This window comes from Sorex araneus, chromosome 5 (genome assembly GCF_027595985.1).
Source record: "Sorex araneus isolate mSorAra2 chromosome 5, mSorAra2.pri, whole genome shotgun sequence".
Taxonomy (NCBI): Eukaryota; Metazoa; Chordata; class Mammalia; order Eulipotyphla; family Soricidae; genus Sorex; species Sorex araneus.
The window spans coordinates 26,846,957-26,863,598 of NC_073306.1; the positions used below are offsets into that span (position 1 = coordinate 26,846,957).

The 16,642-nt window shown below is 37.6% G+C and overlaps 1 protein-coding gene across 1 annotated transcript in view; it reads left to right on the plus strand.

Moving 5' to 3' along the window:
• Positions 1-15,970, plus strand: part of LOC101539945 (putative selection and upkeep of intraepithelial T-cells protein 1 homolog) — a 64,914-nt gene extending 48,944 nt beyond the window's left edge. The window contains exons 3-6 of the mRNA XM_055138393.1: positions 313-588; positions 3,626-3,736; positions 12,729-12,851; positions 15,894-15,970. Coding sequence (XP_054994368.1) covers positions 313-588; positions 3,626-3,736; positions 12,729-12,851; positions 15,894-15,970 — 587 coding nt within the window. The remainder of the gene's footprint in view (positions 1-312; positions 589-3,625; positions 3,737-12,728; positions 12,852-15,893) is intronic.
• The last annotated feature ends 672 nt before the right edge of the window (positions 15,971-16,642 follow it).

The window sequence follows — 16,642 nt, forward strand, 5'->3', positions numbered from 1 at the left end:
TTTTATCACAGAAACTTGCTCAGTTTTCTAAATTTTACACATAGCCAATGAATAATTTTAAGTAAAGAATGAAACAAGCATTTCCTCCTCTTATATTTGCTACAATTTTATTAATTTGTATGCAGTGACTCTTTTGTCTGGCTTATCCTGTTTACCCTTTGATTAAGTGGTGGAGACAAACAGTGCCCAGTGGTGCTTGGCTATAGCCAAGATCTTGGAAATTAGAATAGGGATAGCAGAATATTGTATTTGTATATCATTTCCCTTACCTTCACCTAAAGATGCTATTTTTGCCTTTTTATTTTTAATCAGCGACAAGTGTAGAGACACGAATTCTTGTGCATCCATCTACTATCAAAGGTATTTTATTAGAGTGTAATTCAGAAGGTTGGTTCCCACGGCCTCAAATGGAATGGAGAGATGACAGAGGACAAATCATTTCAGCTACATCAGAATCGTATTCAAGGGATACAGACAAATTATTCAACATGAAGATGACCCTTCTTATTAGATCCTATAGAAATGTCACTTGCTACCTTCGAAACTCTGTGACTGGTCAAGAGGAGATCACACGCATTATCCTACAAGGTGAGAATAGTGTGTTTTTTCTTTCTAAGGGTCATTGTCATAAAATTTGCAAACTAATGAGAAATTATTTGTCATTGTCATCCCATTGCTCATCGATTTACTTGAGCGGGCACCAGTAACATCTCCATTTTGAGACTTCTTGTTACTGTTTATGGCATATCAGATACGCCATGGGTATCTGCCAGGTTCTGCTGTGCGGGCAAGATACTCTCGGTAGCTTGCTGGGCTCTCTGAGAGGGGCGGAGGAATCAAACCTGGGTCAGCCGTGTGCAAAGCAAATACCCTACCACTGTTTTATTCGCTCCAGCCAATACATTAATATACTTTCTTTACTTAATTTCTATGCCACGGCATTCTTTTTATTTACTCGTCATATCACTTTATTTCTATTTATTTTCATTGTTGTTATAGTTAAGGTAACGTGGTCTTTATGCAATTACTGGACCTCATTACCACTAAGGGCCCAACATCCTCCACCAATGTCCTTTTTTTGCTTATAATCCACCTTGTCCTCTTTGCCTTCTCTAAATAAGAGTTTCATGAGTTTTTTTCTCTCTTGGAACTTAATTCTGTTTCATTATTAACATGACAATGGATTATTAAATAACTTCTGTACACATCTGTTTTCCAAACCTTGTATCATCTCTATGTTCAAAATTCCAATGTTGAATTCTAAGAACACAAACAAAATACATAAAAAACTAAACTATTAATCACCTTCTGACTTGGTTAACTCACTGCCATATGATTACACCTTATATTTTCAGGAAAAAAATCCTTGAAATCTCTGACTTCCACCTTTCTCTCATACTATATCATATCTATGAGATAATGCTAGTCCACACTTTAAAATATATCTAGCATCTAATAATTTCTCAACATTTTATTGCTTCCATCTAAATACAAGATACCAACATCCATAGTCTGAATATTGGCAAAGTATAGCATCCAAAAAACCTCTTTTTATACCTGTCATTGTGTAATTTTCTCCAAATACCATGTTACATACAAGCCACCCTTTGCTCAAATCTCAAAAATTGTTACCTATTTTATTTAGTATAAAATGCCCCACTATGGCCCCCCCCACCCCTGCCATGAACCTTCTTCTGTGGCAGACGCTTTCTCTCTCTCTCTCTCTCCCTATCTCTGTCTGTGTGTGTGTCTCTCTCCCTCCCCCACCCCTGTTTTAGACTTGTGGTTTTTCTACAGTGTTACTTATAGATTATCATATGTATAACTTTACGTTCTTTTAGCACTCTGTTCTTGTTCAGAGTGATTATTTACAATGATCATTGTCATAGTGGTCCCTTCTCTATCCTAACTGAACACCCCCACAACTTATGGCAAGCTTCTTTCCATAGACAGGTCCTTCTGGATCTCATTTCTACTGTCTTTAGGTATTATGCTCAAACATTCAAAAAAAATCCCACAAATGGGGTGGGGGTTGGGGGGTGATGGGAGGGAACCTGGGGATACTGGTGGTGGGAAATGTACACTGGTGGAAGGATGTGTGTTAGAATACTGTATGAACTGAAATCCAATCATGAACAGCTTTGTAATAACCTATCTCAAAGTGATTCAATAAAAAGATAAAAATAAGAAATAAAAAAATAAAAAATAAAATTCAACTATGAAAAAAATGCTATTCAAAAACATCAAATATTACAGAATTCAACTTAACTAAAGACATAGGAGAAAGAGATATCACTTAATAAAGAGAGAGAAAAAAGAAAGAGATAGAGAACCTTAAGAAATTAAAAACTATTTTATGCTCATGGGTTGGAAGAATAATATTTTTACTATTAGTACCTGCCTAAACTATTATATATATTCAATGCAATCTCTATCCAAATTCACAGTACATCCTCAAGGGCCTAGAAAAGTCAATAAATAAAGTTTCGATGAAATCAGAACAGAATAAAAGATCCCACAGATAAGAGTGGGAATTCTTTGTCTGTCCCTCTCCCTCTAACTTATTTCTCTCAACATGATACTTTCCATGTTCATTCATATATAAACAAATTTCATGACTTCATTTTTTTCCAGCGGTTTTGTAGCGCTCCATTGTGTAGATGTACCATAATTTCTTTATCTAGTTGTCTGTTCTCAGGCATTTGGGTTGTTTCCAAATCCTGGCCATTGCAAATAGTGCTGCAGTGAACACAGAAGTGCAAATGCAGACTCAAAGTCAAAGGCTGGAAAGCACAGAATTCTTGACTAGTTCTCTAGCAGCCTCTAAAAACATTCCCTTGTATATAAGAACTGCATATTTTAGAGAAAGAGGACAGCCTTTTTCTCGGAGTAGAAAAACATCAAATTCCCAAAATAACGCATGTTTATACAAATCAGAAAGCTAAGGCTTGTTTACATAAGTAGGAAATAAAGGTTACAAGCATATGTGTTCCTTAGGGCAGTTAATAGTGCTAAACCCAGTGAATTTGTTGGAGAATTCAGAACCACTTTTATGCAAAATGCAAAATCAAAAGGTGTGAGTTAGTTAGCTTAACTAACCTTAGCTCCTGAACTATGACTGAGATTTTGAGGGGAGAAGCAAGTGCTGCCTCTTTCTGGTTGTCCTAGAAAATATAGCACTGTAGCACTGTCGTCCCATTGTTCATCGATTTGCTCAACCGGGCACCAGTAACGTCTCATCGTAAGACTTATTGTTACTGTTTTTGGCATATCAAATATGCCATGGGGAACTTGCCAGGCTCAGTCGTGCGGGCGGGATACTCTCGGTAGCTTGCCAGGCTCTCCGAGAGGGATGGAGGAATCGAACCCGAGTCAGCTGTGTGCAATGCAAACACCCTACCCACTGTACTATCGCTCCAGTCCCTTGAGAAATATATGGAAATAAAAGGAGAGCCTGTCGTCATTAATTTTTGCTCCCCTCTCAAGTTGACATCTGATTCAGCCCAATCCAATAGAAACTGCCTCATAGATCTGTCTTATACCACCTAAGCTCTCCCAGGTAGGATAACGGGGGCTTTAAGTGGAAACATATTTTTGATGAATCATTTCCGGTTCTGTAATTCAGATGCACTGTTTTCATGGTCTGATATTTGGATATTCATGCTGGGTTTAATTGTGGCTCTTCTGCTGGTCTTCATAAAGACATGTCGTATAAAAGGATGTTGCACATGGAAAGGTATGTTTAATGGGTAAGATGAAAAGTGTGCTAGGGTTGCTAAAGCTACATGACTCTTATTCCTAAACCAATCCTCCTCAGGAAGGTTTAATCTCATGGGTTATATGTAAGACATATGTCCTTTACCCACTCTTGGGTTCTGGGAGAGCACTGTGGTTTAAACTGTTATTACTAGGATTTTATACATGAACTATTCTACACCACAACCTCCACACAGATGTTCACTTCCTTCACCATTGTCCTACCTTTTCCTCTCTGTGGTAAGTTTCTTACAGAATATCTGAACTGTTTCTACCTTAATAAAATTAAAACAGATAAGAAGACATTCATTAACTATCCACTAATTCATTTGTTAACCAGGTCTTGAACCTAAATAAATCACAGGTATTCTCATTTATGTTTTTTGTTTGCTTGTTTTGACCACACCTACCTGTGCTCAGGTATCACTCCTGGCAGTGCTTAGAGGACCATATGCAGCAATATGAATTGAACCAGGGTCAGTTGCATGCCTGCCCCTTACCCTTGTACTCTCTCTCTAACCCAGAGGCAGCCTTATTTATCTGAGTTTTCTGCCTATGTCTTTGAACATAACTCTATCCTTCATTACTATCAAGGGATTATATTAGAATATAGCCCTTGTCTCTTTGATACATTTTTCCCAATACAAAGTACCTCCACACCAATAATAACTAATTATATCTCTATTATTTTTCAGGTTTCTGTCATTGTAATTGTCCTCCGTGGATGGGTGGCATTATAATATTCTCCATTTCATTCCTTCTAATCTTCGGACTTAGTGTGTTTTTGCATTGGAACAGAGGTATGTGATATCAAAAAGGTGGGAACATTCTGAAAATTGTGTCCTTTTTCAATTATAGTCTCTTGATAAAATATTCAGCCAAAGAATATTGATACTTACTTGAATTTTATAAATTAATTATACAAAGTTCTGATTCATCTGACTGCCAGAGAAAGAAAAAATATTTTCTATCTAATGCTTTGTGAGTGTGTGTGTGTGTGTGCATGCGTGCATGCATGCACACGTGCATTGGTGCCAAAAAATCTAATTATCTCCCCCTAATCAACTATACCTTTTTTTATAAAATTTATCAGCCTCTCCTTGCTTGTCCTTCTTGACGCTGCCATATTAGGGACTCTTTCACTGTTCAGACGAATTAGACCATTGTTGTTACTGTTTTTGGCATATCAAATACGCCATGGGTAGCTTGCCAGGCTCTGCCCAGCTCTACTCTCAGTAGCTTGCTGGGTAGCTTGCTCCAAGAGGGATGGAGGCTTTTTTTTTCAAATTCTTTTATTGATTCACCATGTGGAAAGTTACAAAGCTTTCAGGTTAAAGTCTCAGTTATACAATGCTCAAACACCCATGAGGGATGGAGGCTTTTAAGGCAGCCTCCAATCACCCTTACAGATGTTCCCATGGTTCACACCATATTTGAACCCTATAAAATATGGCACGAAAATTATGGAAAATGGGTATTAAAAGTGGCCGTGCAGTCCGGAAAGTGATACACCTGATGGTGCAAGTGCAGAAGATCAAGTACGACATCATTGGTCTGACCAAAACAAGAAGGCATGAATCATATCACGCCATTTTTGACACTGGAGAAGAACTGTTCCTCGGAACATGCAACAACAGAGGCATTGGTGGTGTCGGTGTCCTTGTCAACACGAACTTGTCCATGAGCATTGATTCATTTGAATGCCTAACAACCTAAATCGGACGATTACGCCTGAATAGATGTGGCTCACAGCCAGCAGTTTCTATATTCATTGTCTACATGCCAACATCCAACTACGATGAAGAAGAAATTGAGAAGTTCTACATGGAGCTGTAGAAGTTCTATAAAGAAGACCACACATTCTACAAGATCATTGTCGGTGATTTTAATGCCAAGATAGGACCGAGAAGGTTGCCCAAAGAACTCTACATTGGGACCCATGGCCTAGAATGCAATGAACAGGGTGAGAGACTGTTCATCATGTGAACTAACAGTTCCAGATGGCAGAATCTAAAAGTTGGACATGGGAATCTCCTGGTGGATCGTTCCACAATGAAATTGACCACATCATATTCAATCAAAGGTTTTGACTGACCGATGTCGCTTTTGTCCCAAAATTCCAAACGGGATCAGACCACCTTCTCCATCATGCAAAATTCTACTTCAGAGTGAGGAGAAAGGACTATAAAGTTTAAGTTTAAGAATAGAACTCCCAGAATGACCACCAACTGGGAGCTCTTTGGCACTATTGTGGCAATGTGGGAAGATGCTGTCATTGACAATATTGACAAGGAATATGATCGACTAGTTTAGCACCTCCATGACTGGGCGAAGAATGCTGAGAGTGGGAAAGCCACAAACAGATGCCTATCTGCAGAAACTCTCGAGCTCATTTGCCAACGTGGTTTGGCATGAGCATCAGGAAACCACAAGCTAACATCTGAGCTCAAAAAGCTGTGCAGAGAAGTAATAAAGGAAGACATCAAATAGAGAAGAGCAGCAGTGTTGGCTGATGAGGCAGAAGCTGGGAAAAGTATTCCCAACACTCACCTGTCCTTTCCCAACTACAAGACCAAGACCATTGCCCTCAGACATCCTAATGGATCTATCACATCTTCCAGAAGGGCAATGGAGAGGACTATTCATGACTTCTACTCAGATCTCTTTGACAGCCACGTCCACCTGACCACATATCAAATTCCACAGGATGGATATGTTGTTCCCAACGTCCTCCCTTCTGAAATCTGACATGCCATTTTGTTGGTAAAGACCTTAGAGAACCCGGTCCAGACAAAGTCAGACCCCAAAACCTGAAGAATCTGCTGCCAGTACTTGTCAATACACTGGCTCAGCTCTTCACATGCTACCTGTCTGTATGCAAGGTTCCGTCCCATTGGAAAACCAGCAGGACCATTCTGTTGTACAAGAAGGCAGACATCCAGGACATTGGCAACTATCGCCCAATCTACCTGTTGTCTGTCGCCTACAAGTTGTTTACTGGAGTCATCCTGAATAGAATAGGCAGAACAGTAGATGAAGGACAACCATGCAAGCAAGCCGAGTTCCGAAAAGGATTCAGCATGATCTACCATATCCACACAGTGACCAAGCTCATTGAAGTTTTGCAAGAGTTCAAGATGTCACTCTGTCTAATGATCATTGATTTAAAGAAGGCCTTTGATTCTGTTGAGACTGAAGTGGTCATTGAAGCCCTAGCCAAACAGGGCATTCAAACTCAGTACATCAAGACCCTCCATGAGCTGTATCACGGATTCACCACCAGGATCTCACCATTCTACAAGGAAGTGATCATTCACATAAAGAGAGGGGTTTGGCAGGGTGATGCCATTTCACCGAAACTCTTCAGTTCCACCCTCGAGAATGCCATGTGACGACTGGAATGGGAAGGAATGGGAGTAAGATAGATGGTCAGCAACTATACCACCTCCGTTTTGCTGATGACATCGTTCTAATAACATGAAACATTAGCTAAGCGGCACAAATGATGGCTGACTTCAACTGTGAGTGTGGATATGTTGGACTGCAGCTGAATCTCACCAAAACAATGTTCATGAATAACGAACTAGTCCCTGACATTCCATTTGCTCTCCACGGAACGAACATCCACTATTGTAGTAGTTATGTGTACCTGGATTGGGAATTCAGCATGAAGAAGGACTTGGTGCCAGAACTGTACAGGAGGAAGAGAGCAGTGTGGAACGCTTTCAAGAACTTCGAAGAAGTGAGTAAGATGATAAAGAATATCCGGCTCCGGGCACATCTTTTCAACTCCATCATTCTTCCTGCACTAACATACACCTCAGAGACCTGGGCCATATGAAAACAGGATGAGAACACTCTTTGGGTATCCCAAAGAGGAATTGAAAGAGCTATGCTTGAAGTATCACATTTCACTCAAGTGAGAGAAGGAATCTGGAGTTCCAACCTCCATCAAAGATCGAGAATCAGGGACAGTGTCTCATTTGCCAAGGCATCAAATATCAGATTGGCCAGACATGTAATGCGATTCAGAAATGACTGCTGGACTAGAGCTGTTACTGACTGGATTCCACGTGACCTCAAAAGACCATGTGGCCTCCCACCTACGAGATGGTCAGACTTCTTTGTCAAAACCCTGAATGAACGGTTTGAGGTTCTTTCTGTTCGTGGAGCAAGCAGATACCATTGGGCTACACTAGCACGAGACAGGGACAAATGGAGACATTACTGGCGCCCACTCAAGCAAATCAAAGATCAACAGGATGACGAGTGATACAAGTAAATCAAATATACCAATTTTTCTCATATATTAAGCTCAGAGGAGGCAAAATTTTAATATATCTTAAACTTGGGATATCAGACTTTTCTTAGAAAGCAATGCACAGCAGAACCTTTTCAAAATGACTCAGTCTACATGTATAATATTGTCAATTCCCTAGTGTTCATGGCCACCTGGAAACAATTCTTCTCTTTCTTTGCTCTTTGTAAGGATGACACAAAAGTGCTAATTATAAAAGTTCTGGGATAGCTGAATCCAACATATTTGAAATGTGCCCTCAGCACTATTTTTCAGGTTCCCATGAACATTATATAAACAAAGCAATGATTAGTTTGATAAATAATATTTTTATTTTTTGCTTAGCTGATTAATTAATTTTGAGCCAAGTCCACGCAGGCAAGTGCTGTATTACTGACAATAGCCCTAGCCCTAGTATAATATTTATTTATCACTAGCTGCAGTTATGGTTATAGTCCAAACTTTTTAGAATAAAGAAGTCATAAGATGTGGATAGTCTTCTCACAGAATTCTAATTTACTCATTTTCTGTGTAATTTAAATACACTGAACTTAAACCAGATGTGATTGGGAGTGCTTTTCCTATATCATTAAAAAAAAGGCTTATGGCAGAATTTTACATATCAGCCATATGTAGACTGTCTCTGTCACTGTCACTGTCACTGTCATCCCCTTGTTCAATGATTTGCTTGAGCAGGCACCAGTAATGTCTCTGTTTCGAGACTTGTTGGTACTGTTTTTGGCATATCGAATCCACCATGGGTAACTTACCAGGCTCTGCCGTGCATGCGAGATACTCTCAGTAGCTTGCTGGGATCTCTGAGAGGGGCGGAGGAATCAAACCCAGGTCAGCCAGCGTGCAAGGCAAACGCCCTACCTACTGTGCTATCTATCACTCCAGCTCCATATGTAGACTAAATATCAAATTTACATTGCCAAAGGGAAAGGAGCAAGATGATAAAAATAAAAAAATATATTGTTAAGTATATTAAACCCCTACTATGTGCTTTCTGGTTTTTATCCATCTTACTATCCTATGTTCACTTGTCAGTAAAATCAGTTGTTAAAAATTAGACACAAATAAATTAAATACCTTGAAAATCTAAGATGATAGTTAAGATAAAGCCAGGACCCCTTTTCAGGCACATTATGTACTCTGCCCTGTTTGGGCAAGGGTAGTATATGATTTTTCTGTGAAAAAAATGAAACGAAAAGGAGAGATTTAGCCATAACTGTTGTATGAGAACTAAGAGAGCACTGCAGAGACATGTAGCCTAGATGCTTAGTGATAAATGAGGCATAATGAGGCTTGAGCAGGCACCAGTAATGTTGTGTATTCATATGCAAAATCCAGTAACAAGTTGGATCTCATTCCTCTGACCCTGAAGAGCCCCCAGTGCAACATCATTAGGAGGGCCGAGTCGAGATAGACTTCTAAGATCTCAGGGAAAGGACGAAATGAGATGTTACTGAGCCTGCCCGAGAAATCGGTGATTAACGGGATTTCGTGATTGCGATTGACTGAATGAGGCTACAGATTTTTGTTATGATGAAAACTGTCCTGGAACACTCTAGAATGGATCAAAATTTCATTTTTTTCTTGTTCTACCTAACTTGGGCTAATGACTACAAAGTCTCAACCACACTATTCAGAACCCTTGCTACCTAGGATGCAAAAGATCATCTACTAATTCATTTTTTAATTGCTACTGATCTTGTTTAAACAGTCTTTCCAAGAATGCTGCTTTTCCCTTGTTCCATTTGGTGACTCCCTTCCTGTCTAGCCAGTTTTCCATTTGCCATCAATCTTTCTGAACTAATATATATATATTTCTTCTAGATATATAGCAATTCAGATGTAATTTATCAATTCATTTAACACATATAAATTTCTAGTAAATTATAAAACCTTTAGATTTTAGTTCTCTGGCATTCCTTTTTTTAAGTTTTAACTTTATTGAATCACCGTTAGATGGTTACAAGCTTTCATGTTTGGGTTACAATCACAGAATGATCAAACACCCATCCCTCCACCAGTGGACATTCCCCACCACCAATATCCCTGGTATACCCCCCCTTTTCCACCCTCCCCCTGTCTCCATGGCAGACAATATTCCCCATACTCTCTCTCTACTTTTGGGCATTATGACTAGCAACACAGACACTGAGAGTTCATCATGTTTGGTCCATTATCTACTTTTGGCACACATCTCCCATCCCGACTAATTCCTCCAGCTATCATTTTATTAGTGATCCCTTTTCTATTCCATCTGCCTTCTTTCCTCCGCTCAGAAGCAGGCTTCCATAAAGGAAAATGTGGGCAGAACCCTCCATGACACTGAAGCTAAAACATCTTTAAGGATGGAACAGCTCTGACCAAGCAAGTGGAAGCAAACATAAACAAATGGGACTACATCAAACTAAGAAACTTCTGCACTTCAAAAGAAACAGTGACCAAAATACAGAAAGAGCCCACAGAATTGGAAAGAATATATTCCCAATAACCATCTGATAAGGGATTAATATCCAGGATATACAAGACACTAGTAGAATTGTACAAAAAAAACCTCTGGCATTCTTATGGAATGCTGATTATAAATTTCACTTTGAAAAGCAAATATAAAACATGAATTTGATTTTCTTACATCAACTAATCTAACGAGTAAAAATATGACTCCTGGGTTTCCAACTATGTGTTTCTTATTCTGAAAAGTTTACAATAAATCTAATTGCCTTCTTAAATGCATGAAAGTGTTTCTTCTTAAAACAAAACAATGACATGGATTGAATATCCAACAGACACCTTTTATTGTCAGTCTGTATTGACTTATGCATAGAGAATCTTCCAATAAATCCAGCCATTTGTTTCCAGTTATCAGTAAATGTGGCAAAATGTTTAAAAGATGTACTCTACAGACAGGTTCCCTTGGTTTTTCCATTAACTTTAAACTTAGGAGATTTATTTAAGTTCTCTGAACTTCAATTTCCTTATCTTTGAAATATCTTCGGTAATACATATATACTCTCTTTAGAGTTAACTTGGTAACTAAACTAGCAAATATATAAATTAATTTATCCTGGCCGCACACAGTTCAACATTAAATCTTACCATAATATTTATCACCATTAACATTATCATTGTCTTAGAATTCTATCACAATTCCTTTCTGGTATGTTCATCCAGCAGGGAAAAGTACTGTCATTTCCCCCCATCTTTCTTAAGAACATATCTTTCTTCACATATAACTTGTTGTGATCTTGCTTACTTTCCATGCATGAGCAGTTTTATGAAGGAAAGAAGGAAAGGAAGAAAGAAGGAGAGAAAGAAAGAAAGAAAGAAAGAAAGAAAGAAAGAAAGAAAGAAAGAAAGAAAGAAAGAAAGAAAGAAAGAAAGAAAGAAAGAAAGAAAGAAAGAAAGAAAGAAAGAAAGAAAGAGAGAGAGAGAGGGAGGGTGGGAGGGAGGGAGGAAGGAAGGCAGGGAGGGAAGGAGGGAAGGAGGGAAGGAGGGAGGAAGGAAGGAAGGGAGGGAGGGAGGAAGGAAGGAGAGAGAAAGCAAGTGAGAGAAAAAGACCTTAGCTTAAACATACACAGTTATCTGAGTAAGCACTTATAGCATTCCAACTTTACTCCAGATACACTCATTTCCAGGATCATCCACCTTCTACACTGAGCACTATTGGATGTGGCCCCAAAACAAACACAAAAACAAAAATCAAAGTAAATGTTAATGTTATAAAGTAGAACTACTCACCCAACAGTAAAACTTTCTGAGTCTGCCCATTCTCTCATTTCTTTTACATATATATCCACAGCAGTTTTGATATTTTTTTAATAAAACTATGTCTTTACACTTTTAAAAGAGATTTATGATTATTCAAGAACTGAGTACTTCTATAAAATTACAGAGATAAATATTGATTGAGAAAGGAAAGTGATTGCTATAGACATAGAGGTCTGATTTAGAAACAGATAATCTAGTTGTTGACAATGGTGTACCCAGCACAATACATGACCAATGTTATGAAACCATCATCATCATCATCATCATCATCATCACCATCATCATCATCATCATCATCATCATCATCATACCGTTGATTGTCGAATTTCTCGAGCGTTCTCAGTAACATCTCCATTCGTCCAAAATTTTAGAAGCCTCTCTCTACTCGTCCTTCCAATGATGTCGTACTGGAGGCTCTTTCAATGTTATGAAACAAGTTGTTTTATACTTTTAAGAGATCTGTTAATGGATATATTTTTTTCCAATTAAGAGGAACACTTTTGAGAATAGTGGAAGTATACTTTCATCACAGAGATCCTGTCCATCCAATATGGCTTTGCTTCGTCAAGAAGCTCCAAGAAACCTGTAGCACCAGATAAAGAAAATAAATGCATAATGTATTCATCTGTCCTTTAGAATCTCAGCACCCAAAGCAAGTGTCATTTTCTGGAATAAAAGGTTGGGTATCTGGCACTTTGCAACCACCTTCCAACTTTACCCAAAATACACTCAGTTCCCGGATCATCCACTTTCTACATAGCTCAACCTACTTCTCCCTCACCTTTATAGGAATCCAAAGTACTGATCAATAGGACCTTGAAAAGTAAATCTGTTAGTAATTTGTAATCATCCTTCTTTTTCTTGCCATGACACTGCTTTCCTGTACTCTCTGCAGTTCCTGCTTCAGAACCATATACACAATTGGATATTATGTGGCTGGAAGATGTAACAGTGGTCCTGTATATTCTGATAGTCTTCATTACCATGGTCATTTCCTTCATTTACTTTAAAATCAGAGGTAAGTGGAATGAGTAGTGTGGTAATTCAGAATTCATTATGCCTCTCACTGATATTCAATTTTCTAAAGGAGTGACCTTTCCAGTCATTGTGAATCAGTAGGGGGAGAAAGAAACCAACCCATGTCCTTGCATAAGACAAACCTGGTTTGTCACCTTCATGAAGCTCCAGGGTTTCTGCAGTTATGAGTTAGGGCTGTGTCTCAAATTCAAAAACCAGTCTCACTGATGACTTCAGAACTGTGACAACTCTCAATTAAACTTGGATACTTGGCTCCTTAATTTAGAAGCAGTCGGTAAAGTTATTTATTAAGCTTTTTAGGCTTAGGCACTTCCTTCTATCTTGATCTCAAATTCGATATCAGAGTACACTATTGCATTTTTTCTCTTTCAGATATTTATAAGTATCCATAGGATATAGGCAAGATACATTTCTGAAACATGCTCACAAGAGGGCATGTATCTGACTAATGTCCATAGATGAAACTCCTTGATTTATTGCACAAATCTCTTTTCCTTGTTAAAATGGAAAGAAGTGGAGAAATTATGATTCAGGAATAAGCATTTTAATATTTGATTCTTATATTCTACCAGAAATTCATGATCTAAAAAATTTAAAAAATACTCTAAATAATTTAATATTTATTTAAAATTTTAATAATTTAAAATAAAAAAATTGAAAATTTAAAAAGTTTCAATAATGATTAAAACTCTTTTTTTAAAAAAGAGAATTGCCAATGCTTTGAGCTTTGAGAAAGATACTTAGAAACCGATTCTACGTTTAAACAATTTTTCTTGAAAATGTGATATTGGATGTCAACTTTTACATAGCTCTGAGCACTGTTAACAATGCTGGAAAGTATTTTGAGAGATCAATGGAAAGTTTAACATTATGAACTTAACATTATATACTTCTTTTTGATTCAGAAAATAAAGTAGAATTTTTCAGAGTAAAAAAAATCTACAAAATAAAACAGCATGTGATGGTAATTGATTACAACAATAGGCACTTTACTTGTATACAGCTGAACCTGTTCCAATTCCTTCACTACATATTGTTCCCCAAGTACTATCAAGCATGATTACTGAGCACAGAGTCAGAAGTAAGCCCTGAGCACTGCTGGCTGTATCCCAATCCCCAAGCAAATAGAGAAAATAAAATAAAAATAAAAACTGGATAGGCATATGTATACTATTGATTACAAGAAATTTCCATCCTATGGAGAAAACGCAATTCTGTGATGAGTTAGGGAAAATAGGAAAATTTATTTACTTAAGTAGAAAATGCCCAAAATATACGATTACAAGAAATATCTACCTACTTTTTTTATTATTGTAAATTCATTGACTCTTTCTTTGTGCTACCTACGGAGAGCTGCCAGGTGTTGAAGTGGTCAATTTGACAAACAAAATTGAAAAGTAACAGTCAGGCTTGTGTCCCTTATTGTTATGGTATGGGAGGCCAAAAGAGCGAATAAAGCAGGCTTCTCAGAGTTCTGCTTTTTTCATGCAATATCTCTGAGAAAGAGCTAAGTGACATTCAGCACTGTCACTGTCATATCCTTGCTCATCAATTTGCTCAAGCGGGCACCAATAACGTCTCCATTGTGAGACTTGTTGCTACTATTTTTGGTATATTCAATAAGCAGGCCAGATACTCTCGGTAGCTTGCCAGGCTCTTCGAGAGAGATGGAGGAATCGAACTCAGGTCGGCTGTGTGCAAGGCAAATGCCTTATCCATGTGCTATCACTCCAGCCCTCATTCAAGCACAGGTTGGGTTAATAGTGTCTTGCTAAAAAGTCACCTGTCATTTTAGGACCAAGGTCAGGATGGGGACAGAAAAATAAAGGAATGGAAAAGTAGAGACAGAAAAATGTTTTAGTCTATTTTCTCCTTCCCTCCTAAGATTAAAGGGCTGAGCATTAATTACTGAAAAGCATCTCAGCTGAATACCTTACTAAGGAGACCTCTAAAGAGGTAGTAGGAAAGCAGAATTGCAACATGAGAAATCGTCCTGGAGTCCTTGAGTATAGCTACCTCTAAACTCTGATAGGCATTGGATGCGCACCAATTCTGGTGTCGGATACAGTTTCCACCTCAGGGGGCCTGCTGGGTAAAGACTTTGCCATTTTTATCCTTAGACATAGAAATCAATACATAGGACTTTGGCTTGGCATCACTGTCATCACTACCTATTCAAATGGGTTATTTAGAAATAACCCATCCCTTGGGATTAAACAAATGTAAAAGACAAGTGTCTGCTTCTGCTTCGTATAAACAGACTTATACTGCTAATGCCCAATTTTGGCTACCAAGTAAAGCAACCTTTTCACTGTCATTGTATCTATACCCCTGAAGTTAATTGTAGGGAGAAATAGTAACCAGCCTATAGCCAGGTTCTTCCATATATGATAGTCAAGTTTATATATTGATCTATAGGAACTAAGAGAGACAGTCACAGGGAAACTTTTAACTCTCACATTGGAGCTGACCAGAAAAGCTGAGAAAAAGGTCCTATTTTCATTTACATGAGGTTGCAAGGTTAGTTCTTGATTGTGTTGCCTTGTATTCCATAAAGATCATAAAAGAGTTGTAATCAGCCAAAGATATTAGCAATTATTTTAAAATTTTTTCTCAGAATTATATGAACATAAATTCAGATGATGCATTAATTTATTTAGATTAAGGATTATATAAAAGAGTGAACTGAAATGATCCCAATTTATTCTTTGTATATTTGCATGATGCTAATATGACATTGCTAATGTTATTATTTTATAGTAACAGCCTCAGGATAACATAGCCAAAATGAAAAAATGGTCAATGTATAAATATCAATCACTTCTACATTGAAGTCCATTTTGTTTGACAAGGGTAAAATCATTTTTCAAACAATTTTTCTTAAAATTGTCTTTAGTTTTCCCAATTTCTGTTTGGGTTTTTCTTTTTCCAGCTACTTTCATTGTATCATTTCACTGAAGGAATTTAACATTTTTCATATTGAATATTTCAATTTCACATCTTATGTTCCACAGTTTTTCAGGTTTCAGCTCCTCTTCCATAAGAGGCTACCAGAAGATGCACACAAATACTAAGGAAGACTTAAAAACAAATATGTAGACCTACTATAAACACAACACTGTAACTTTGATGTTCCTGTGACATAAGCATCAGTTTGGTTATACCACATCTTTTTTCGAGTAAACAAATACAACAAATATTGACAGGGTATCAGAGTTGTAAGAGTGCAAAAAAAGATAAAGATAAAGAGAGACAACATAATCTTGATTGCAATTTCATCTAGCTTTCCATTTATTTCTGTTTCAGATATAATATACAAATGAAATTCAGTTCTTTTCTGGAGTGCTTTTATTCTTTGCAGACTCACTCCCTGAAGAAGCTTTCCTTTCATTTATTTAGACAAGCTAATTCAAGTTAATGACTTCTAAGTGAAAGGTTTTTTTTCTCCTGACTTCGAAAAATGTCTTCTGTATTTGAGAAAATCAGATTGTTCTCAAATATGTTACCATTTCAACTACTTTGCTTTATTAATATTTATAATGAATTATAAATGAATTTAAAATGCCTGAATGCATTTTATTTCCTTGACAGAGTTACTAAACATTTAAGGAATTGAAAAAGCATCCAAATCTCTTCTGGAATTCTTGATAGACAACATTAGAACAACATGCTAAGATCTCTGGAGAAAACAGCTGCTATCCCACAATTTTCCAGACAATCAATAATTCCCATATGGTATGGGAGTGCTGAAAGTTGACTATAGACCGAACA